The sequence below is a fragment of the Pseudophryne corroboree genome, chromosome 5 (genome assembly GCF_028390025.1).
Source record: "Pseudophryne corroboree isolate aPseCor3 chromosome 5, aPseCor3.hap2, whole genome shotgun sequence".
Lineage (NCBI taxonomy): Eukaryota > Metazoa > Chordata > Amphibia > Anura > Myobatrachidae > Pseudophryne > Pseudophryne corroboree.
In genome coordinates this window covers 263,239,703-263,266,987 of record NC_086448.1, presented here as the reverse complement: position 1 = coordinate 263,266,987, position 27,285 = coordinate 263,239,703, and the positions used below count along the sequence as shown (strand labels likewise).

General features: G+C 43.7%; 1 protein-coding gene across 1 annotated transcript in view; it reads right to left on the bottom strand.

Moving 5' to 3' along the window:
• STT3B (STT3 oligosaccharyltransferase complex catalytic subunit B) overlaps positions 1-27,285 on the bottom strand; it is a 269,436-nt gene that overhangs the window by 80,854 nt on the left and 161,297 nt on the right. The window contains exons 6-8 of the mRNA XM_063922283.1: positions 16,182-16,280; positions 3,315-3,461; positions 403-451 (exon numbers count right to left, since the gene is read on the bottom strand). Coding sequence (XP_063778353.1) covers positions 403-451; positions 3,315-3,461; positions 16,182-16,280 — 295 coding nt within the window. The remainder of the gene's footprint in view (positions 1-402; positions 452-3,314; positions 3,462-16,181; positions 16,281-27,285) is intronic.

Below are 27,285 nucleotides of genomic sequence, written 5' to 3'. Positions count from 1 at the left end.
CCATATTGAAATGCATGTATAAGCGACCCGGCACCAACGATGAAAGAGCGCAGGGCCGCTCATCGTTGGTGCCTACACACTGAAGGATATGAACGGTATCTCGTTCATTAATGAACGAGAACGTTCATATCGTTCACTTAGATCTTTAAGTGTGTAAGGCCCATAAGGGTTTCCAAAAAACAAAATTATTGACCTGTATCAATTTATTCAATATTATTTTCAAATTTGCAAAACAAACAACAATGAAATAAACTCTTTTCTGAATTAGGTTATAAACAGATTATCCTTATTAAAAACTACTGCAGGAAAAAGGAGGTCACAATTACTGGTCACAGAGCGGATTTCTGCATATAGTCACAATGATCAACCGACGCAATGTTCACAAATCCACACTAAACTCACCCTGTATCCCAAAGGGAATAAAACCTTCCACTCCAAGGAGCTATGTATCCTGCAACATAATAAAGTTTATTTGTATTAGAAACATAGACAAAGACTTCAAAATGGAAAGCATATTACATGCAAATTGCTTGAAAATGAACAGTGGATAAATAGCATAACTCCAAACATAAAGGCAATGGCTGTACATTTTCTTTGATTGCTTTCTGGCTGAGGTAGGAATCCTGATATTTTTCCAGGGGCCTTACAAATGGCCTTTGATTCCATAAGGTTGCTGCAAATTCTTTTTATGGCAATAGATCACATTAGAAGACTGGAGCAAAACTGCAAGTGTTCAAGCAGCACAAACCGCAATATAACCCAGGGCTAGCTGTCACCTGCTAAAAACATACAATTCGGCACCAAATTGGTATATACTGTAGATGTACAAAATTGCATGATGCCCACCAACTTATTGTGTATATAGCTATTTAAAGTTTAAACAGTTTTTTTTTGCATTAATGTTTTAACAGAAAGAAAAAAAAAAAAAAAAAAGATTGAATCATGTATAAGAAACCTTGATCAACCATGTTTCAATGCTTTCTAACAGTAATAATGTTATTAGGATTTGATTTATTTGACATCTTTCAATAAAACCAATTTTTTTTGACAGCGTATTATTCCAGTTACATGTGAAAATATTTGTAGACAGACTAAGCATATTAATACATACAAAGTACACTCAGGGATGAAATTGAAAATAAGAACAAGTTAATGTAAAGCATTAGTCCTACTTATTACTTATTATAATTAAATAAATCTGAATAGTAATACAAAATGGAAAAAGCAAAAGTCCTTTTCAGAGAAACACAAATGAGTTATGCATTAGCATTGGGCATGCCACTGGCATTAAACAGTTTGAATAAAAACACTATTTTTTTTTTGTATAATAGGTTTTCTTTATTAAAGTCACAGTGCTGGTAACAGTTCCCACTGCATAATAAGCATAAAACAGAGTGGTTTAAACCCCCCCCCCCCCCCCCTCTAAAAAAATCAAAAACCCCAAACAAAACATTTGGTGTAAACCAGCTAACCCTGCTCTTTAAGACTGAGAATGTTAGCTGTGGTTGTCTCCTGTTCCATGGGATTTTGGGGGGAGAAATATGATGCTAGGCAAATTTAGCATCTTACTTATGCGTGTGATTTACTGATTTACTGCATTGTTTCAGATGAAGACCACATGCAATAAGAATAATACCAGGGAATTCCCTTATAATAGGCTTTTATTTTATTTTATATTTTTCTTTTTTTAATTCTTTTAAGACGTCATGGTGTTGTGCCTGTAGTTACAGCATAATAATAATTAAAAAAAAAATATATATATATATATATATTAAAAAAAAAAAAAAATAAATAAAAAAATAAATAAAAAAAAAAAAAAATATATATATATATATATATATATATATATATATATATATATATATATATATATATATATATATATAAAAATATAACAATTTAAAAAATTTTTTTTTTTTTTTAATGAAAAACCCATTTGGTAAACCAACCAACCAACCAACCAACCCTGGTCTATAGATATATATAATAAGCTCTGCATTCTGAAAACTAGCACCTAAATGTCTGCTGAGTTGCAACGAAGAATTAAGAAAAAGTATTCTACAAATGGCCACAAACCTCCTGAGCTAGCAAATCATCCAAATGAAAATAGAGTGGCTTACAGGGTTATGTCGGAAAATGTGGATGTAGAGGACCACTATTGGCCTGTGTATGGCCATGTTTCTGTCTCATTAAGATGAAAGAATTACAAAAGTGACTGCTTGGGCCAGATCTCATCTTATTGTTTACCTACATGTGTGGAGCAGTGTCCCCTATTGCTTTGGCTAAGTAACACAATTTACCAATGTGCAAACACCTTTAAAGGTCTAATAAGACAAAAATAAATGCAGACTTATGTTGGTAAACTCTTAAATAGTACTCCTGTGTCACTCAATGGGTCCTACCGCCACCCTCCTTGGCATACTAACTCCCATGAAAACACACACAACTAAAAAAATCATTGCGCTGGTTTGAATTACTGTAATATAGTAGTTTTTCTAAGTGACACATGCTTCCCAATCAATGGCACTAATGTTGTATATAAAATCAATTAGTTTATTCTTAATAGTTGCTTTTATATTAGAGATGAGCGGGTTTGGTTTTACTTGGATTTACTCGGTTCTCAAAACAGCATCTTATTGGCTCACGAATGTCACATGTTTTGGATGGCCAATATAAAAAATCCGGATAAAACCGAACTGGCGTTAATTCTGGCGTTACATCCGAACCTGCTCATCTCTATTTTATATACACATTCAAGTTGATACATATGGTAATCAGCATTTTATGGTCTATATTATAGAAACCTTTTCTTAAACTTACCAATTGAATGTGTATATAAAAGCAACTATTAAGAATAAACTAATTGATTTTATATACGACATTAGTGTCATTGATTGGGAAGCATGTGTCACTTAGAAAAACTATATTAATTCAAACCAGCACAGTGATTTTTCGTTTTGTATGCCCTCACCAGGCTCCTTCACGAGCTGCAGGTTTTAGTATATGGATGTTTCTTTCATCAACTTAACATTAAATTATTTCACCTATATTAACCTAACCTCTGCACCAGGAATTTTTGAACATTTGATTGTTCATAAAATCGTTATACTAACTCCAATGGACATACCCACAGAAAGCCAGGAGGACAACATTAAAGTCTGTGCGCTACATAGTGGAAGAAGCATTACTTGTACAAATATTAAGCAGTATATAATTGAAATAAACAGGAGACTTTAAAAAATATGCTATTTAATGTCGTCAGGCATACTTTACAGAAACACTGTCAGCATTTACTATAGTAACCTAACAATTACCTGTATAAGTCAAGTAGATAACTGTTAGGAACACAACTCCAGCAGCCAGAGACACTCCCAGGAAGAAGAGTGTCTGGAACTCCTGCTTTGTCAGCTTATCTCTCAGGTACTGTAAGAAGGCATACGCTTGCAGCAGAGCAAAGACTCCTAAGGCGGGAAAGAAGAGTCATATTTACTAATGAAGCCCAAGATAATTACAACTGTCTACCTCTAGGATCTCTATTAAATAATTTTGGCTATTAAAAGAAAAGCTTTCAGATACAAACATCTTTTTATATTATCATATACGTGTGTGTAAAAGGTGTGTGTATAAGGTGTGTTATGGTAGACTTACCATGGTTAAAACTCTTTCTGCAAGGTACATTGGTTCCACAGAAAAACATCAGGGTGTAGAGTGGATCTTGATCCAGAGGCACAAAGAGGCTAAAGCTTTAGGCTGTCCCAGGATGCATTGGGGCCTCCCCTATAAACCCTGCCTCCAGGCACTGAGAGCTCAGTTTAGTTAACCAGTCTAATGCAGGAGCAGGCAAGAGAGAAGGCAGATGTTAGTCACATAGAACCACATTCTCACGACAGGAGAAGGTACCAGCGGCTAATGCCTTACAAACCCAAAGAAGCAAGGTGCGTCAGGGTGGTCGTCCTGTGGAACCAATATACCTCACAGAAAGAGTGTTAACCATAGTAAGTCTACCATAACACTCCTTTTCTGCAGCAGGGTACATTGGTTTCCACAGGGAAACATCTGTGAAGGACTAAGGCAGTTCCTCAAGGCAGGGGATGCGCCTCAACGAGTATGAAAACCAGTCATCCAAAGGAAGCATCCTGGGAGGCGGAAGTATCAAAGGCATAAAACCTAATACACATGTCCTCTGAGGACCACGTAGCCGCCTTGCACAATTGTTCTGCGGACGCGCCACGGCGGGCCGCCCAAGGTCCAACCAACCGAGTAGAATGGGCTTTAATAGCAGCAGGAGCTGAGAGACCAGCCTATGCATAAACTTCTGCAATCTCCATTCTAATCCATCTGGCCAAGGTTTGCTTATTCGCAGGCCAGCCACGTTTGTGGAAACAAAACAGGACAAAAAGGGTATCTTACCTCCTGATTGAGGCAGTCCTCGCCACATAAAAATACTTAGAGCCCTTACCACATCCAAAGAACGCTCTTTGGAAGACAAGTCTGAAGCGATAAAGGCCGGAACCACATCTTTTGGTTAAGGTGAAAAGATGACACCACCTTAGGCAAATAACCCAGTCGAGTTTGTAGAACTGCCCGGTCACGGTGAAAAATTAAATAGGTGGACGACAGTACAAGGCGCAACACCTGTCTTGCCAAGACATTAGCTAGCAAGAGCAGGACCTTCACCGTGAGCAATTTAAGGTCAGCTGACTCAAGAGGGGATTCTCTGTCGTAGACCCTGCAGGTCTGAGAACCAATACCTTCGAGGCCACTCTGGAGCGCATAGAAGTAGTATTTCTCCTTTTTGTTTGAACTTCCGTAGTACCCTGGGCAGGAGTGACACTGGAGGGAACGCATAGGGCAGCCTAAAGTTTCATGAAACCGCCAAAGCATCCACGAACGCTGCTTAAGGATCCCTTGAACCGAAGACCAGAACTTTGTGATTGTGTCGAGACGTCATAAAGTCTATGTCCGGTAGCACCACCTGACCACAAGGAGTTGAAAGACTTCTGGATGAAGACTCCACTCTCTGGCGTGCACGTCCTGGTGACTGAGGTAGTCCGCTTCCTCATTCCGGACACCTGGAATGAGCACTGCCAATATGGCTGGCAGATGGCGTTCCGCCCAACATAGGATTATTGACACTTCCATCCTGGTCATGTGGCATCGAGAGCCGCCTTGATGGTTTATGTATGCCACTGTGGTGGCGTTGTCTGATCGTACTTGAACAGGCCTGTTCTGTACTAGAGGGCAGGACGAGCATTGAACATTGCCCTTAGATCCAGAATATTTATTGGAAGGAGTGATTCCTCCTTGGTACAATGACCTTGAAAAGAATGTTTCTCCAACACTGCTCCCGATCCCCTGGTGTCTGTTGTCAGCAGTACCCAATCGGGGACCCAGAAGGGATGGCCCTTGCTCAATTGATGGTTCTGGAGCCACCAAGACAGCGACAGGCGAACCTCTGGAGTCAAAGATCAAAAGAGATCTGATCCAATGAGGCAGGCCATCCCACCTGGAAAAGATTAACCTCTGTAGTGGGTGAAAAAATGCAATAAACGACCCAGTGATTGCGCAGTGAAAAGAACCGGCTTCCTTGGTACACCTCTAGGGGGGAGAATAAACACCAATTCTCTACAAATGGATACTGGACAAGAATTTAAGAGGGTACCACTGGCGCTCAGTCTCTTATAGATGATCCTAAAAGACCTACTAAAAATACAGTGTGTGTCTGCCACATGTGACACAAAAACAATAGGTTTGGGGAGAACAATGTTTAATTGAACAGACAACACATAAAAATCACATTAAAAATGTAGGTACAGTGATGTATAAAGTGACTGGTGCATCGATGGTGAACAGGTTTTTTCACCTTTGGATGGTTAACAGCTGATGGTATTGCAGCTATACTGAAGGGCTGTAGCCGATTGGACTGTGATGGATTATTTCCACAACTGGTCACCACAAACTTACAGCGTGCACAGTAATTGGGTAGAGTCTCTGTGCAAATGAACAACAATGATAAAGTGACTGATGCATGTAGTGGAAAATGAATCTCTCACCATTATCCTCCCGTGCGGTGGGCTAGCTGGAAATTAGCAAGTGTGGTCCAAGGCTGATGGGCCTGGCACCACCGCAACGGGTGTTATCAGCAGTAGTCCCAGAAATGTACAGCTTTTTTCTCCAAGCAACGCGTTTCGGTCCAAATTGACGACCTAATTTGGATATATTTATATAATAAGAATTTACTTACCGATAATTCTATTTCTCGGAGTCCGTAGTGGATGCTGGGGTTCCTGAAAGGACCAGGGGGAATAGCGGCTCCGCAGGAGACAGGGCACAAAAAGTAAAGCTTTAGGATCAGGTGGTGTGCACTGGCTCCTCCCCCTATGACCCTCCTCCAAGCCTCAGTTAGGATACTGTGCCCGGACGAGCGTACACAATAAGGAAGGATTTTGAATCCCGGGTAAGACTCATACCAGCCACACCAATCACACTGTACAACCTGTGATCTGAACCCAGTTAACAGTATGATAACAGCGGAGCCTCTGAAAAGATGGCTCACAACAATAATAACCCGATTTTTGTAACTATGTACAAGTATTGCAGATAATCCGCACTTGGGATGGGCGCCCAGCATCCACTACGGACTCCGAGAAATAGAATTATCGGTAAGTAAATTCTTATTTTCTCTATCGTCCTAGTGGATGCTGGGGTTCCTGAAAGGACCATGGGGATAATACCAAAGCTCCCAAACGGGCGGGAGAGTGCGGATGACTCTGCAGCACCGAATGAGAGAACTCCAGGTCCTCCTTAGCCAGGGTATCAAATTTGTAGGATTTTACCAACGTGTTTGCCCCTGACTAAATAGCCGCTCGGCAAAGTTGTAAAGCCGAGACCCCTCGGGCAGCCGCCCAAGATAAGCCCACCTTCCTTGTGGAATGGGCATTTACATATTTTGGCTGTGGCAGGCCTGCCACAGAATGTGCAAGCTGAATTGTATTACACATCCAACTAGCAATAGTCTGCTTAGAAGCAAGAGCACCCAGTTTGTTGGGTGCATACAGGATAACAGCAAGTCAGTTTTCCTGACTCCAGCCGTCCTGGAACCTATATTTACAGGGCCCTGACAACATCTAGCAACCTGGAGTCCTCCAAGTCCCTAGTAGGCGCAAGGCACCAAAATAAGCTGGTTCAGGTGAAACACTGACACCACCTTAGGGAGAGAACTGGGGACGAGTCCGCAGCTCTGCCCTGTCCAAATGGACAACCAGATATGGGCTTTTTTGAGAAAAAAAAACCCACCAATTTGACACTCGCCTGGTCCAGGCCAGGGCCAAGAGCATGGTCACTTTTCATGTGAGATGCTTCAAATCCACAGATTTGACTGGTTTTAAACCAATGTGATTTGAGGAATCCCAGAACTACGTTGAGATCCCACAGTGCCACTGGAGGCACAAAAGGGGGTTGTATATGCAATACTCCCTTGACAAACTTCTGGACTTCAGGAACTGAAGCCACTTCTTTCTGGAAGAAAATCGACAGGGCCGAAATTTGAACCTTAATGGACCCCAATTTGAGGCCCATAGACACTCCCGTTTGCAGGAAATGCAGGAATCGACCGAGTTGAAATTTCTTCGTGGGGCCTTTCTGGCCTCACACCACGCAACATATTTTTGCCACATGTGGTGATAATGTTGTGCGGTCACCTCCTTTCTGGCTTTGACCAGGGTAGGAATGACCTCTTCCGGAATGCCTTTTTCCCTTAGGATCCGGCGTTCCACCGCCATGCCGTCAAACGCAGCTGCGGTAAGTCTTGGAACAGACATGGTACTTGCTGAAACAAGTCCCTTCTTAGCGGCAGAGGCCACAAGTCCTCTGTGAGCATCTCTTGAAGTTCCGGGTACCAAATCCTTCTTGGCCAATCCGGAGCCATGAGTATAGTTCTTACTCCTCTACGTCTTATAAGTCTCAGTACCTTAGGTATGAGAAGCAGAGGATGGAACACATACACCGACTGGTACATCCATGGTGTTACCAGAACGTCCACAGCTATTGCCTGAGGGTCTCTTGACCTGGCGCAATACCTGTCCCGTTTTTTGTTCAGACGGGACGCCATCATGTCCACCTTTGGTATTTCCCAACGGTTTACAATCATGTGGAAAACTTCCCGATGAAGTTTCCCTTCTGCCGGGTGGAGGTCGTGCCTGCTGAGGAAGTCTGCTTCCCAGTTTCCATTCCCGGAATGAAACACTGCTGACAGTGCTATCACATGATTTTCCGCCCAGCGAAAAGTCCTTGCAGTTTTTGCCATTGCCCTCCTGCTTCTTGTGCCGCCCTGTCTATTTACGTGGGCGACTGCCGTGATGTTTTTCCCACTGGATCAATACCGGCTGACCTTGAAGCAGAGGTCTTGCTAAGCTTAGAGTATTATAAATTTACCCTTAGCTCCAGTATATTTATGTGGAGAAAAGTCTCCAGACTTGATCACACTCCCTGGAAATTTTTTCCTTGTGTGACTGCTCCCCAGCCTCTCGGGCTGGCCTCCGTGGTCACCAGCATCCAATCCTGAATGCCGAATCTGCGGCCCTCTAGAAGATGAGCACTCTGTAACCACCACAGGAGAGACACCCTTGTCCTTGGATATAGGGTTATCCGCTGATGCATCTGAAGATGCGATCCGGACCATTTGTCCAGCAGATCCCACTGAAAAATTCTTGCGTGAAATCTGCCGAATGGAATTGCTTCTTAGGAAGTCACCATCTTTACCAGGACCCTTGTGCAATGATGCACTGATTTTAGGAGGTTCCTGACTAGCTCGGATAACTCCCTGGCTTTCTCTTCCGGGAGAAACACCTTTTTCTGGACTGTGTCCAGAATCATCCCTAGGCACAGCAGACTTGTCGTCGGGATCAGCTGCGATTTTGGAATATTTAGAATCCACCCGTGCTGTTGTAGCAGTATCCGAGATAGTGCTACTCCGACCTCCAACTGTTCCCTGGACTTTGCCCTTATCAGGAGATCGTCCAAGTAAGGGATAATTAAGACGCCTTTTCTTCGAAGAAGAATCATCATTTCGGCCATTACCTTGGTAAAGACCCGGGGTGCCGTGGACAATCCAAACGGCAGCGTCTGAAACTGATAGTGACAGTTCTGTACCACGAACCTGAGGTACCCTTAGTGAGAAGGGCAAATTTTGGACATGGAGGTAAGCATCCCTGATGTCTCGGGACACTATATAGTCCCCTTCTTCCTGGTTCGTTATCACTGCTCTGAGTGACTCCATCTTGATTTGAACCTTTGTAAGTGTTCAAATTTTTTTAGATTTAGAATAGGTCTCACCTAGCCTTCTGGCTTCAGTACCACAATATAATGTGGAATAATACCCCTTTTCTTGTTGTAGGAGGGGTAATTTGATTATCACCTGCTGGGAATACAGCTTGTGAATTGTTTCCCATACTGCCTCCTTGTCGGAGGGAGACCTTGGTAAACCAGACTTCAGGAGCCTGCGAAGGGGTAACGTCTCGACATTCCAATCTGTACCCCTGGGATACTACATGTAGGATCCAGGGGTCCTGTACGGTCCCAGCGTCATGCTGAGAGCTTGGCAGAAGCGGTGGAACGCTTCTGTTCCTGGGAATGGGCTGCCTGCTGCAGTCTTCTTCCCTTTCCTCTATCCCTGGGCAGATATGACTCTTATAGGGACGAAAGGACTGAGGCTGAACAGACGGTGTCTTTTTCTGCAGAGATGTGACTTAGGGTAAAAACGGTGGATTTTCCAGCAGTTGCCGTGGCCACCAGGTCCGATGGACCGACCCCAAATAACTCCTCTTCCTTTATACGGCAATACACCTTTGTGCCGTTTGGAATCTGCATCACCTGACCACTGTCGTGTCCATAAACATCTTCTGGCAGATATGGACATCGCACTTACTCTTGATGCCAGAGTGCAAATATCCCTCTGTGCATCTCGCATATATAGAAAATGCATCCTTTAAATGCTCTATAGTCAATAAAATACTGTCCCTGTCAAGGGTATCAATATTTTTAGTCAGGGAATCCGACCAAGCCACCCCAGCTCTGCACATCCAGGCTGAGGCGATCGCTGGTCGCAGTATAACACCAGTATGTGTGTATATACTTTTTATGATATTTTCCAGCCTCCTGTCAGCTGGCTCCTTTAGGACGGCCCTATCTATAGACGGTACCGCCACTTGTTTTGATAAGCGTGTGAGCGCCTTATCCACCCTAAGGGGTGTTTCCCAACGCGCCCTAACTTCTGGCGGGAAAGGGTATACCGCCCATAATTTTCTATCAGGGGGAACCCACGCATCATCACACACTTCATTTAATTTATCTGATTCAGGAAAAACTACGGTAGTTTTTTCACATCCCACATAATACCCTCTTTTGTGGTACTTGTAGTATCAGAAATATGTAACACCTCCTTCATTGCCCTTAACGTGTGACCCTAATAAGGAATACGTTTGTTTATTCACCGTCGACACTGGATTCAGTGTCCGTGTCTGTGTCTGTGTCGACCGACTAAAGTAAACGGGCGTTTTAAAAACCCCTGACGGTGTTTCTGAGACGTCTGGACCGGTACTAATTGTTTGTCGGCCGTCTCATGTCGTCAACCGACCTTGCAGCGTGTTGACATTATCACGTAATTCCCTAAATAAGCCATCCATTCCGGTGTCGACTCCCTAGAGAGTGACATCACCATTACAGGCAATTGCTCCGCCTCCTCACCAACATCGTCCTCATACATGTCGACACACACGTACCGACACACAGCACACACACAGGGAATGCTCTGATAGAGGACAGGACCCACTAGCCCTTTGGAGAGACAGAGGGAGAGTTTGCCAGCACACACCAAAAACGCTATAATTATATAGGGACAACCTTATATAAGTGTTTTCCCTTATAGCATCTTTTATATATTTCTAACGCCAAATTAGTGCCCCCCCTCTCTGTTTTAACCCTGTTTCTGTAGTGCAGTGCAGGGGAGAGCCTGGGAGCCTTCCCTCCAGCCTTTCTGTGAGGGAAAATGGCGCTGTGTGCTGAGGAGATAGGCCCCGCCCCTTTTTCGGCGGGCTCGTCTCCCGCTCTTTAATGGATTCTGGCAGGGGTTAAATATCTCCATATAGCCCCCGGAGGCTATATGTGAGGTATTTTTAGCCAAAAAAGGTTTTCATTTGCCTCCCAGGGCGCCCCCCTCCCAGCGCCCTGCACCCTCAGTGACTGCCGTGTGAAGTGTGCTGAGAGGAAATGGCGCACAGCTGCAGTGCTGTGCGCTACCTTAAGACGACTGAGGAGTCTTCTGCCGCCGATTCTGGACCTCTTCTCGTTTCAGCATCTGCAAGGGGGCCGGCGGCGAGGCTCCGGTGACCATCCAGGCTGTACCTGTGATCGTCCCTCTGGAGCTAATGTCCAGTAGCCAAAGAAGCCAATCCATCCTGCACGCAGGTGAGTTCACTTCTTCTCCCCTAAGTCCCTCGTTGCAGTGATCCTGTTGCCAGCAGGACTCACTGTAAAATAAAAAAACCTAACAAAACTTTTCTAAGCAGCTCTTTAGGAGAGCCACCTAGATTGCACCCTTCTCGGCCGGGCACAAAAATCTAACTGAGGCTTGGAGGAGGGTCATAGGGGGAGGAGCCAGTGCACACCACCTGATCCTAAAGCTTTACTTTTTGTGCCCTGTCTCCTGCGGAGCCGCTATTCCCCCTGGTCCTTTCAGGAACCCCAGCATCCACTAGGACGATAGAGAAATATATATATTTTTATTATTATGTACACATATACACACACACACACACACACACACACACACACACACACACACACACACACACACACACACACACACAATGTGATCCCTTGGTTCGGACTAGCCAGTCACATCCACATTCCAGGGACCAAGCGGCACTCCACGGATTTAGAGAAAAACTTTTTATAAGTCAATATAAGATCAGTGCATCAAATACAAGAGCTTAGTGCAAAGCACTATCCCTTTATTAGGAGGGCACCCTGGTGGCTGTTTATATAGAGAGTGCCTGCTATTTTCTTCTTGATAGAGATATATATATATATATATATATATAAAATCTTTCTCTATCTCTCACAGTGCATTCCTAAAACAGAGGTAGATATCAGAATACTTGCACAATATATTCTGTAACCGGTACACTCTTTCTTAACTAACGCTGTCTGTATGAAGACATGTAGAATACTCAAGTGTTTGTAAAGTCAAATGCTATATACAGGCAGCTTTACAAGGGAGACCTTTCCCTGCAATCCCAGAGACCAGTAGTAGCTATGCTCATAAGATGGCGCCCAGCGTCTGTGTCAGGGAATGAGGGAAAGTGTGAGGCAGCTCCAGAGAGGGAAATCTATGTGGAGATGGTGACCTGGGCCGGGGGAAGGGCTACAGGTCAAGCGCCGATTCCCCCATGCTGGACTTCCACCGCCAGTACTACAGAGCATTACCCGTCTCCCTAGGTCACGGACGGTACGCGATTTAATGGCGTGTCCCGCCTGGGGGACCCTCTTACCTCCTCCCCGTAGCAACCACACGATCCAGGAGAGCGGTCTGCGATGGTGTGCCTAAGCTGGAGTGTCTCCGCCGCAAGTATCCGGTAACTGAGCAGTGGGAGTATGCGCCGCCGCATGGGAGGTGATGGAGCTGCAGCGCTGATGTGTCACCCTGACATACAGAGCTGACAGCCCAGTTGAAGAAATCTTCTTAGAAAAGCTTTTTCAGGGCTGCCCAGTGCAGCCCTCCTGTTAGGTGACCTGCTGCTGCAGGCTACAATTAGAAACTGAGCTCTCAGTGCCTGGAGGCGGGGTTTATAAGGGAGGCCCCAATGCATTCGGGACAGCCTAAAGCTTTAGCCTGTAGGTGCCTTGGATCAAAATCCCCTCTACACCCCGATGTTTTCCTGTGGAAACCAATGTATCCTACTGCAGAAATTACACACACAGATAGATAGATAGATAGATAGATAGATAGATAGATAGATATATATCTCTTATCTATTTATTTTCTGGAAAAAGACTGCACTCAATGCTACTGTAAATCACTGTCAAGGTGGTGGTGCAGGGTAAAAAATAATAATTACACTCACTTTTTCAGCCATTAAAAACCGTGAGTGCTGGCAATTTCTTTTTCTAAATTGCTGAAAAAGTGCGTATAAATATATTTTACCTCATACACATAAACACAGTTTTAATTATGTATTAAGAATCGCAGAAAACTGCAGCGATTGTTAACACTCTGTATCGTGGCAGATATTTTCATTTTTAATTAAAATATCCCCACTATGTACGTAGGGAAACCCGCAGAGACAGCGGTAGAGTTTTTTCATATTTGTGAAAAACTCCTCAGGGGGATCTGACACTGCACATGCACACACCATGTCAGTTTCCAGTATTGGGGCCAGCACCGAATGGAGGCTATGGGTGGGGGATTGAAACATCTCTACCCCGCTACCATTCCTACATAGGCTAAAAGGAGTTTGCTCCATCTGAGGATGGTGTAAATAGGAGGTTCTCAAACTCGGTCCTCGGGAGCCCACACAGTGCATGTTTTGCAGGTAACCCAGCAGGTGCACAGGTGTATTAATTACTCACTGACACATTTTAAAAGGTCCACAGGTGGAGCTAATTATTTCACTTGTGATTCTGTGAGGAGACCTGCAAAACATGCACTGTGTGGGCCCCCGAGGACCGAGTTTGAGAACCTCTGGTGTAAATGAACGTGGAGAAACTCTGAAGAGCTTAGCTTTTCAGGGTTTAGCACAGAGAGGTCAGAACATAGACTCCATTGATAATAATGGGAACTGCAATCTGTAGTGCTAATTAGAATTCTGCAAGAGAATTCTGTGAAATATCCTGCATTATGCTATACGTATGTAGTAAAACTATAAAATTATGCAAAAACTTCAGTTTCTACATAATTGTATGGGGGACAAAAAAAGCTTGATGCATAGGCCCCTAAATAACTTATTTAATGATGCAACAATATATGTATATGGTTTATGCCTTATACTGCATCCAAATATTAAACTACATACTAACTACTAAAAAAGTTTACACAAAGTAATGCTTTATAAAAAAAATAATAATAAAAAAAAAAAAAATATTGAAGCAATATGTAATACATTTCAGTCGTAGAAACACAATAAGGTATCATATATAGAAACAGACATTTCCATTAGGGCCCAATATGCCCAAGTCAAACATGCAGGAAAGGATACAGAAAGTAAGAGAGTAACAGGTTTAGGGAAACCTATAAAACATTCTAGGAGGCAGATGAGCCAAGTATACAAATTATACATATCTTGACAGAACGTCATAATGGCATCCGAAAACCATGGGGACAAATAAGCAAAAGCGAAAATATAATGTACCTATGCATAAAAGAATGTTTCAAGAAATTGACAATGTCTGACCCGTACACACAAATTTAAGAAACAATGGGCCTAATTCTGAGTTGATCGCAGCAGCAAATTTCTTAGCAGTTGGGCAAAACCATGTGCACTGCAGGGGGGCCAGATATAACATGTGCAGAGAGAGTTAAATTTGGGTGGGGTGTATTCAAACTGAAATCTAAATTGCAGTGTAAAAATAAAGCAGCCAGTATTTACCCTGCACAGAAACAAAATAACCCACCCGAATCTCTCTCTCTCTCTGCACATGTTATATCTGCCCCCCTGCAGTGCACATGGTTTTGCCCAACTGCTAACAAACTTGCTGCTGCGATCAACTCAGAATCACCCCCAATAAGTGAACAGTAAACATGCTTGCTCCTTGCGATCACACAGCAATAGGAGGATCATGCGAAAGAGGTACCAAGAGGTATTACGTAGGGAATTCTGAATCTGAATTTGTATGGCTGATGACAGTGTTGCCATGAAGCATTCCCACATCTGGAAGAACTTGTCAGTTCTGGCCTTCTCCAATGTAACCTTCACCCACTCCATGCGGAAAACGTATAACAGTTTTATTTTGAAAAGGGATATAGTTGGGGGTTCAGGGTGTATCCACATACTGTATGTAGAATCGATTTGCGAGCTGCTGTACTGACCGCTAATAGGAGCTGTCTGCCTCCCCCTGAGATCCTGAGATTTTGTGGGAGATTGCCAAACAGTGCCCATTCTGGAGTTAGAGGCAGATTGTTTACCAAGTGTTTCTGAGAATAATTATGGACTTGTAGCCAAAATCTGCAAACTAATGGACAGGACCATAGACAATGAAGTAGGCTGGCTTGGGGCTAGCCACATTTAAAAGAAGGTATGACTTGTTGAGAATCCAATGAGGAATCTCCCATGGAGATAGATATTATCTGTTTAGTATGTTAAATAACATTTTCACGTACGTAGAGGAGAGTAGCTGACTGGACCTTGTAAATTATGAACGTGCAACAAATCAGCTATCTGCAAGACTGGAAGCTGTGAGGTCATGGCCGCAAGGTCCCCTTGATGTGTGTAATGATCAAGAAGTACTTGTAAATGCTTATAGGCCAGGGAAATCGTCCACTCTACTCGCTGGTTATCGCTGGAAAATTGTATACACGGGGGGGTTCAGACAATAAGCCGGGGAGAAATTGTGAATAACCAAACTAACATGCAAATAAGTGCCAAGGGGTACGCAGTTAATACAGGGAATTACTCAGTTGTCTCGTTTATTCAATGCACTGACTAAGCAGCCAACAATGGGCAACCCCTCCTATCTTCCAAGTTAAAATGATACACAGTAATGCCCTCTGTGGACAGGACTATTTTACTATGCAGAGGTCAGAAAAAGATCATTTGTATTGTAAAAAAAGTCTTGCACTTCTGTATAATAATAATAATAATAATAATAAAAAAGTCACTACTCGATCTCTTAGTACTGACTGGGGACCTTACGTCTGTCCTACTTTTCCGTAATTATTAAACAGATCTTTATTGCACGCACATTATGTACCATTTAAAAAAAGCGTTAAGGATTTGATTAAGGAAACAAGAAAGAACAAAACACAGAAAAGGCATGCACATTACAATATTTTTACTGTCCTAGCAAGTTGCTAATAGGATTGATCAAAGGCAATGTGATTACAGCAACCTGCAGTGGTTAAACAAGCAATACACTGTAGCAGCAACACTGTAGAAATAACAATTAACAAATTCACCAATCTTACATACCTGCAGCTGCCATGTGCTCACTTGTACGGATGGGCTGGAAGCCAACAAATGGAATTTGCATGGATAATATCAAACCCAAAATGTAAAAAGTGCTGTATGCTTCAGAGGAAGAGGGGAGAAAAAGAAACAAGAAAACAAAAATAAATTTTCAGCGAGTAAAATAAAAACAAAACATAAACAGCTGCCCTAAACCAGGGATGGGGAACCTTTGGCCCTCCAGCTGTTGAACTACACATCCCAGCATGCCCTGCAACAGTTTTAACATGGACAAATAGCAAAACTGTAGCAAGGCATGCTGGTATGTGTAGTTCAACAACAGCTGGAGGTCCAAAGGATCCCCACCCATGCCCTAAACCAAGTACTGTAACAAATGTTTTTCCTTATTTCAAAGAGAAAATGCAGTTGATCAGGATTAGTCATTTTGTAACCACACAAAAGAATTCAGTTCCTTTTTGTTGACTAGACTGGCTGTTCAAACTCTAGTCACCTAATGTAGTTCATTCCAAACCCCATACGCACAACACACACCGGTCTGTGGGGGTTATTCAGGCTGTTTTTTTGCAATGCTGCGACCAGGTAATTGCCGCCTATAGGGGGAGGGGGTAATCGCTGTGCAGGGGTGCGAACGGCTGTGCAGAGAGCTGCACAAACAAAAGTTTCTGCACAGCCCAGGACTTACTCAGCCGCTGCGACGATCCGGGCTGTTGCCGACGTCAGAAATTTACCTGGGCTGGGCATGCCTGCGTTTTCCCGGACACTCCCTGGAAACGGTGAGTTGTCGCCCACGAACGCCTTCTACCTGTCAATCTTCTTGCGATCGCTTTCTTTGTAGAATCAGTCGCTGTCCGGCGACCCTTGTTGTGGACCGCACGCATGCGCTGTTCATACCCGATCGCACGGCTGCAAAAAAAGGCAGGATGCGATCGGGTCTGAATGACCCCCTGTGACACAAACGCCCCCCACCCACTTCTTTTCTCACTGTAAAGCAATGAGGTAAATTACTTGGCTTTTCACCAGCTCAAGGAAGATCTGCACTGTTTTTTTTTTTTTACGAACAATAAACAAATAAAATATATATATATATATATATATATATATATATATATATATATATATATATTTATATATATATATATATATATATATATTTATTTATATATTAAATGGAAAAGTGGTACTGAGCACTGCACCCTATGTTATTTGTCCCGCACATATTAAGTCAATACAATCAAGTCAGTGTCCCCCCAACTCCTCTCGCTTTCCTCTCCCACTGAGTGGCAGCTGTCCTCCAACAGACCGATGTTCAAACGGTTCTTGTAATTAGATCTGGAAGTTAAGGGTGAGAACAGCGCCTTCTAGTGCAATAAACCAAACCTGGAGGTACCTGCGTAAAGGTTACGTTTTACTCCGTGCTTCCGTACAGCTGGTCCCGGTGCCCAGTGCAATATTCCACATATACCTCCAAAATAGCACGGCACTCGCAGGGACTCGTTTCACCAAGAATTTAATAACGGTGTTCACATAGTCAATACTATGACTATGTGAACACCGTTATTAAATTCTTGGTGAAATGAGTCCCTACGATAGATTATATATATATATATATATATATAAATAATCTATATATATATATATATATAAATAATCTATATATATATATATATATATATATACACACATCTATATATATACATATATATATATATATACACACATATATATATATATACATACATATAAAAACACTTTGAATCTTCTTCTCTTGTGGTTGTGTTAGGACAGGTCTACTTGTAAAAGGACAGTCCCGTATTGCAGAAAAGGAAAATGGAGGCAGGCCTGATGGAAGTCTTGTTCCATAAGTGGAAACATTGGAGTCCCTTAACATTCAAATAATGTGATATTGCTCGGTCATGTCGATGCAGGGTGACTGCAGTGGAAAATGCAACTGTGGTCTTATCTTTTATTTATAAATATATATTTACATGGCACGAGGCATTATAGCAGTGGGAGCAATGTAACAAAACTAAAAGTTCCCAGCAAGCTGGGAGAAGACAGGAAGGGACATCAGTTTCTATGAAAAACCAGTGGCTTGGAACCAATATCAAAAGCTGCAGATCAGAGAGAATTGAGAATTATGGAAATGTATTTTCATGAATAATGTAGTTCAAGGAAATGTGAATTAGAAATAGTGTGCAGTAAACAGAATATATGCACCTTATATTCTCACAAGCCAAGTGAAACACCAGTTACTTGCAGTCCATAATTCATGGATAATATGTAATAAATGCTGTATGCTTCCCAGGGAGAGAGAGAGAGAGAGAGAGAGAGAGAGAGAGAGAGAGAGAGAGAGAGAGAGAGAGAGAGAGAGAGAGAGAGAGAGAGAGAGAGAGAAACCTCAAGGTGCTGTGGCCATATTGTAGATGGCAGGCCTACTCAGAAGGAAGACTTACTGGTGGGTACACACTAGGCAATTTTGTAAATATCGCTAATTTTTACCCTCCTGAACAATATGGTTTACAATAATCGGCCAAATATGTATGCTGCCAGTGATGGCCGATGCGTGCTCCCGGCAGTAGTCTGTACATGCCGCTCAATCTGACTATCTTCTTCAGATGCTGCTTGTTTGGGCTGGCTGCAGCATGACGTCACTGCGTGATATCGCATAATGTGTACCCACCATAAGGACCGTACACACTAGACGATATAGTAAACGACGTTGCTCCTGAGCGATATCGTTTACTATATTGTGCAGTGTGTACGCTGTAAACGACGAACGATGTGCAGCCCCACGGGTCTTTAACAACCCTCGGTGACGGCTGTCTATGTCACTCAATTTGGACTCATTGTCCAAAGCTGCATTCACGGCCCGACCGCACAGTGTGTATGCCCACGTCGGGGGGCCTGGGCCAGGAGGACGACACACTAGGCTATGTCGCTCATGGAGCTCATCGCCTACTGTGTATGCACCTTCACATCCATAAACAAATGTCTGCCAATCTGTTAAGTCAGCTAACGGGTGAGAAGCACGTAGTCATCCCAGCACGAGACTCCAGAAACTAGTCAGAGAAGCAGACACCATACAGAACAGTTACTGGAAATGTTGGGGAAGACCAAAGACAGAGGCTGAGTAAGTTCTATAAATGTAAGGATTAAACCAGCAGTCAGTACAGTAAAGGGACTTTACCAGCCTTCGAGAGCCGTAGATGAGAAGGGCAGCACACAGCCTGAAGACAGTCACCAGCCTCCAAGCTAGCTGCAATAGCAACATACTAAGTTTCTGTTACAGCAAAGTAATGAGATTAGTGAAGGCTATCAGACTGTCAGACAATGCTGCGAAGACGGTCAGGAGTGAAAATCCCATCTGCAATTGCTAAATAATGTCCTGCTAGGAATCCTGCACAAGCTGCAGAAGGTGCAAAGGGGACAAAGGTTGCATGCAGGAGGAGAAAGAGCATATCAGGCCATGGGAAACATAAAACAAGGCACAAACACAGAGGGTGAATGTGTCCATACGCCCCACAAAGATGCAGGGAGATTCCAAGATTTCATTTGCCTGCTGTTTGTCCTGCTGACATTGTTCCAGATGTCTGTTTCTAATACAAGTGTTGCTTCCACCACGCTGCCAGTATTCAGTCAGTCAGTGTCTGCAGCATAGCACTGCACCGCCCCACACCTTTATCAATTTGTTTGTGTTACTGTCTGGCTGGGAGAGAGATACTGGCTTGCTCTGCCCTATACTGCTGGGACAAAGATGCCATCACCTAACCCAACCATACATTTAGTAGCGATTAAGGAACTACATCTGTAGAGGAACTGTGAATTGCAGTTGAACACATACTGCTGGTTGTTACAGACACGACCCTCACATCAGACATGTTGCTAATACACCATTTTAGCTGGTACAGTACCATTTTTTTTTTTTATGGTCATTACCGGCCAACAGGGGCTGTACCATTTTGTACTGGCTAGGTGCCTCTCCTATAGCAGCGCTGCGGGTAGAGATACTCCCACATCGCTGCTGAGTGACAGGTGGCTCCATCCTTCCATAGGTTCTCTGCAGTAACCAGTCAGTGAGGGTGCCCCCAGTGTAGGAAGTGTACAGTTACACAGTAGTAAACAGTAACCAGCCAGCGGCAGCATCCCCCTGCGTAAAGAAGGAACTTCAGTCCAGCAGCATTAACAAAGCAAGAGAAGCTCAGACACAACCCATGGGTGGGGCAAGACACGCCTCCTTTAGCAGACATGCCCTTGGGAGGTAAAGACACACCTCCTCTTGTGTACCTTTTATAAGCTGTGAAATTTTGGAGGGTATGCGATATTCAATTACAATCGTAGTATTACCACTGAACTATTGTCTGTGCATGCGTATAATTATTGGTTTATGATCCTATAGGACTATACATTTTACAGTTTAGTGTTCAGCAGTCATTCCCTTTTGCCATCGCTACTGTACTATTCAATTTGCAAACTTACATTATTCTTTTGCAAGACTTACAAGTTATCATTCTCCATACACTTTTCCACAATTGTAATGAAAAAGAATTTCAAGATACCACTAGTGCAAGGTATCAGGCCATAGATTGCACGGGGATGGTATCGGGATCCCAGTGGTTGAGATGCTGGCAGTCAGAATAGAGACAGCAGCATCCCGACACCTGGTAGGCAAGTAGTCACCCCCCCTCTCTCTCTCACAGACTAACCCACCCCCTTAGTGCCTAACCCTTTCCATCTTAGTGCCTAAACCAAACCCTCCCCCCCCCCCCCAAACCGTGCCGGCATATTTACAATAGGGATGCCGGCAAGCGGGATTCCGGCACCGGTATTATGATCAATGTTGGGATTCCTGCGTCAGTATACAGACTGCCGGCATCTCAAACACCAGTATGGTGACTGGATCCCATTGCATCTGCCAAGTGGCTTGCACCCTCCACAGGTGTTTCTGCAAGTGGTTTCAGCAGTTCAGAGTAAACTTCTGGTGGTCCTTGCAGGACCCACAATCTGCAGAATTTTTTTTTTTACTTGGGTGGAGGCGCAGAAGCCACAGAAATGGTAAGAAGAATTGTACTCCTCCCTAGTCAAAACTGGGGGCATCCAAACAAACCGGATAAAGAAGCTGAAAATATAAACTAGCAACACAATGTAAGCTGCATATACGGAGCACCTCCTCATGCAGTCCAAGGCGAGCACTGAAGGCAGCTAGATGGAGATAATGCTACAAATTAATCTTCCACTGACTGCCCAGTTAATGAAACCGAATTAGGGCAGAAATCCTGTGAGACATGAAGCCCTTTGTATGTATGACAGTGTGCTGCAAGGTAAGATAGCTTGGGCCTGAATAAGAAGAGCACAGAAAAGCCTACATCATCTTTCCAGCACTGAAGTGGTAGTGATACAGCTAAGTGTCAGTGAAGGCAAAAAAAGACTAATTTGGTTTCTGGTTCAGGCTCCAGACATAAATGAACTAACAGTGCAAGAGGGTATATTATAGGTCAGTGCCCAAATGTAGGCATAAGGTAGCTTTTACACCACATCCTGGATTTTCCATTGCAAAATTGTGCCAGACCTACAAGCGATGGAGGATGACAAACAGATAGGTGTTTAGTGCGAGGTATGAATGGATGGATACAAAACCTAAACAAAGATTATGTGGAAAGTGAAATGAACTTTTGCCCCTATAGGGACAATGGAAGCCAACAGGGAGGACAGACTTAGCATAAAGGTGGAACAGTGGTTTTATACAGTTATCTTGAGGAGAGACTGCACTGCCCATTAGATTTAATAATCCGTAAATGTCACCCCTAGCACTAATCCCCGGTTAATGAAGTAGGTCCAGGAGAACAGGTTCTCTAATCATATTGCCAGTTAAAGAATCACAATGTTTGGTAAAAGTAAAATACATTTTATACTCCTTAACAAAATAAAATGTGTAATCATAATTCCACTCCAAGTGATGACAAAGCATTCTCAATCACGGAATCATGCTTAAGAATCAGTTTGAAACCAGCTTGACAACGGACAAGTTCAAGAAAACACAAGCAGAATCAGATTTGTAAGCCACTTCAAAAACAAATTGTGAGACCTAGGCAAGAAAACTTTGTAGCGGTTGCAGACACATTTCATGCTGTGGATTTTTGTATTTGAGTGAAGAGACTGTATCTGAATGCATAATGTAGTTTACGGTTAATTGAAGAGGTTTGTTTTCACAGTTGTCAAGTCATCACAAAGACCTACTAAAGATGGCTGCATCTTAAATCGTAAATTGGGTTAAATGATTTTCCCTCAAGTAGGTTTTTATATAATAATTGTTAGGCTGCCATCCTGTGGAAAGAGTGGCAAAATACAATATTCATCATTGGAAATGACTCGCATGTACATAAGTGTAATATGATGTATTTTGTTGCATACAGTTACAGCAAGTGTGGAAACAAAGTAAATTATCATTTGTAGGTCTGTTCATTATATGTGACCTTTTGGGATTTGTGCTAATTTATTCTGATGCGTTTGTAACTAATCAACTGGTATATAAACAAAGATGAGTTCTCCACTTTCAGACAGTCTTATAATCTGCAGTAGGAAATCATTAAATGTATAGTTTACATAGGAGGTAAAACTTGAACAGCTTTTTTTAAAAAAAAATGAAACATAAAATAAACGTTCAGGGCAATGAAGAGAGTTAATAGGTGGAAAGTACATCTAACACAACCATGCATCTGATGTTCTAGTGTCGTCAAATGATAGACCATAGGATCTATTCATGAAGCAGTGATAAGAGCAGAGAAGTTAGCCAGTGCAGACAATGCCCATGGCAACCAATCAGCTGCTCTGTATAATTCTATAGTACGTAAATTCTAAATGTTACTTTAAAGCTGATTGGTTGCCATGGATAACTTCTCTACTGACTCACTTCTCCACACTTTTCACTGCTTCATGAATCTGTTGCCATTTTTGTCAGACATGGTAACGACTAAATTGCAGATTTGGTTGGAAAGACATTTGGAGGGGTTGGGGGATTTATGCTAAGAACCTCGATTAATTGCACTGATTGCCACTGTACTTAATGCTTAGCATGTGCATCTGCATTTTCTCTTATTTCTAGGCGACGCCTAATACAAAGATGTGCAGATATTTTGTTATATTCCAAGTAATTTGTTATTATATGCAAGCTTCAGCATAACAAGAATCCATAACAGCGCATGGGACTGCATAGCCTAAGCTTTACGTCACGTATATTTAGCCTTCCATTCTCTTTACAATGTCTCTTCTTTTAATTTTGTCTTGGACAATAAAGAACACGAGAAATTAAATGAAGCCTATATCCTTAAATTAAAAAAAGATTAAGATGCATTTGTTTTCTTAACATAGTATAATATGAAGGATTACATCTCATCTAATGAAATATATAAAAAGAAAAACAATGAAGATAACAAAAATGCTTTACAACCCTGGTTCTTAATTACAAAAAGTAATTGGTTACACTCATGTTGCTTTCTTTGTAGTTCAGAAGAAGCTTATCAAAGGCTACCAGTAGCAAGTAATGGTTTCTGTTCAGTAAGGAAGCTGCATGGATATGGGGGGTCAGTACAGAATACGTATCAGGAACACCTTTCATTAGTGGTGATTAGATGTGCTTTGTATCAGGCATTTTCCTTACAGTACGAGAATACCACACACTACAATAGGATAATGATAGTCAAAATACTTGTTGGGTTTTATTTTTTTTTTTCTGCTTTAAACGTGTTCTCTTTTGCAAAAATTACTAAAAGGGAGTAGGCACTGTTAAGAGACACTGGGTCTACCTTCACAGTGATGAAATGGGGCAGACATTTCCATAATCATGTAACGGAAAATAAGAATTTACTCACCGGTAATTCTATTTCTCGTAGTCCGTAGTGGATGCTGGGGACTCCGTAAGGACCATGGGGAATAGACGGCTCCGCAGGAGACTGGGCACATCTAAAGAAAGATTTAGGTCTATCTGGTGTGCACTGGCTCCTCCCCCTATGACCCTCCTCCAAGCCTCAGTTAGGACACTGTGCCCGGAAGAGCTGACACAATAAGGAAGGATTTTGAATCCCGGGTAAGACTCATACCAGTCACACCAATCACACCGTATAACTCGTGATAGGAACCCCGGTTAACAGTATGATAACAACGGAGCCTCTGAACAGATGGCTCGCAATAACAACCCGATTTGTGTAACAATAACTATTTACAAGTATTGCAGACAATCCGCACTTGGGATGGGCGCCCAGCATCCACTACGGACTACGAGAAATAGAATTACCGGTGAGTAAATTCTTATTTTCTCTGACGTCCTAGTGGATGCTGGGGACTCCGTAAGGACCATGGGGATTATACCAAAGCTCCCAAACGGGCGGGAGAGTGCGGATGACTCTGCAACACCGAATGAGAGAACTCCAGGTCCTCCTCAGCCAGGGTATCAAATTTGTAGAATTTTGCAAACGTGTTTGCCCCTGACCAAGTAGCAGCTCGGCAAAGTTGTAAAGCCGAGACCCCTCGGGCAGCCGCCCAAGATGAGCCCACCTTCCTTGTGGAATGGGCTTTTACAGATTTAGGCTGCGGTAGTCCCACCACAGAATGCGCCAGCTGAATAGTGCTACAAATCCAGCGCGCGATAGTCTGCTTAGAAGCAGGAGCACCCAGTTTGTTGGGTGCATACAGGATAAACAGCGAGTCAGTTTTCCTGACTCCAGCCGTCCTGGAAACAAATTTTCAGGGCCCTGACTACGTCCAGTAACTTGGAATCCTCCAAGTTCCTAGTAGCCGCAAGCACCACAATAGGCTGGTTCAAGTGAAACGCTGATACCACCTTCGGGAGAAACCGAGGACGAGTCCTCAACTCTGCCCTATCCATATGGAAAATCAGATAAGGGCTTTTATAGGACAAAGCCGCCAATTCTGACACACGCCTGGCCGAAGCCAGGGCCAACAGCATGACCACTTTTCACGTGAGATATTTCAAATCCACAGTCTTAAGTGGCTCAAACCAATGTGATTTCAGGAACTCCAAAACCACATTGAGATCCCAAGGTGCCACTGGGGGCACAAAAGGAGGCTGAATACGCAGAACTCCTTTGACAAAAGTCTAAACTTCAGGCAGTGAAGCCAGTTCTTTCTCGAAGAAAATCGACAGGGCCGAAATCTGGACCTTAATGGACCCCAATTTGAGGCCCAACGTCACCCCTGCTTGCAGGAAATGCAGGAATCGACCCAGTTGAAATTCCTCCGTTGGGGCCTTCCTGGCCTCACACCAAGCAACATATTTCCGCCAAATGCGGTGATAATGTTTTGCGGTGAAATCCTTCCTGGCTTTGATCAGGGTAGGGATGACTTCCTCCGGAATGCCCTTTTCCTTCAGGATCCGGTGTTCAACCGCCATGCCGTCAAACGTAGCCGCGTTAAGTCTTGGAACAGACAGGGCCCCTGCTGCAGCAGGTCCTGTCTGAGCGGCAGAGGCCAAGGGTCCTCTGAAAGCATCTCTTGAAGTTCCGGGTACCAAGCTCTTCTTGGCCATTCCGGAACCACGAGTATAGTTTTCACTCCTCGCCTTCGTATTATTCTCAGTACCTTGGGAATGAGAGGCAGAGGAGGAAACCCATAAACCGACTGGTACACCCACGGTGCTACCAGAGTGTCCACAGCGATCGCCTGAGGGTCCCTTGACCTGGCGCAATATCTGTGGCTTCTGCCATTGCCCTCCTGCTTCTTGTGCCGCCCTGTTTACATGGGCGACCGCCGTGATGTTGTCTGATTGGATCAGTACCGGCTGGTTCTGAAGCAGGGGCCTTGCTTGGCTTAGGGCATTGTAAATGGCCCTTAGCTCTAGAATATTTATGTGAAGCGAAATCTCCTGATTTGACCACAGTCCTTGGAAATTTCTTCCCTGTGTGACTGCGCCCCAGCCCCGAAGGCTGGCATCCGTGGTCACCAGGACCCAGTCCTGTATTCCGAATCTGCGGCCCTCTAGTAGATGAGCCCTCTGCAGCCACCACAGCAGCGACACCCTGGTCCTTGCCGACAGGGTTATCCGCTGTTGCATCTGGAGATGGGACCCGGACCATTTGTCCAACAGGTCCCACTGGAAAGTCATTGCGTGGAACCTTCCGAATGGAATTGCTTCGTACGAAGCTACCATTTTTCCCAGGACTCGTGTGCATTGATGTACCGACACCTGTCCCGGTTTTAGGAGGTCTCTGACTAGAGATGACAACTCCTCGGCTTTTTCCACTGGAAGAAAACTTTTTTTTTTTTTGGTCTGTGTCCAGAATCATTCCCAGGAACAGAAGACGTGTCGTCGGGACCAGCTGTGACTTTGGAATATTGAGAATCCAGCCGTGCTGTTGTAGCACTTCCCGAGAAAGTGCTACCCCCACTACCAACTGTTCCTTGGACCTCGCCTTTATCAGGAGATCGTCCAAGTACGGGATAATTAAAATTCCCTTCTTGCGAAGGAGTATCATCATTTCGGCCATTACCTTGGTAAAGACCCTCGGTGCCGTGGATAACCCAAACGGCAGCGTCTGGAACTGATAGTGACAGTCCTGTACCACAAATCTGAGGTACTCCTGGTGAGGAGGGTAAATGGGGACATGCAGGTACGCATCCTTGATGTCCAGGGAGACCATGTAATCCCCCTCGTCCAGGCTCGCAATAATTGCCCTGAGCGATTCCATCTTGAACTTGAACCTTTTGATATAAGTGTTCAAGGATTTTAAATTTAAGATGGGTCTCACCGAACAGTCCGGTTTCGGTACCACAAACATTGTGGAATAGTAACCCTTCCCTTGCTGAAGGAGGGGTACCCTGACAATCACTTGCTGTGAATACAGTTTTTGGATAGCCACCAACACTGCCTCCCTGGCAGAGGGAGTTGCTGGTAAGGCAGATTTTAGAAAACGGCGGGGGGGGGGGGGGGGGGGGGGGGAAGGGTGACGTCTCGAATTCCAGCCTGTACCCCTGAGATACTACTTGAAGGGTCCAGGGATCCACCTGTGAGAGAGCCCACTGTGTGCTGAAATTTCTGAGACGGGCCCCCACCGTACCCGGATCCGCCTGTGAAGCCCCAGCGTCATGCTGTGGACTT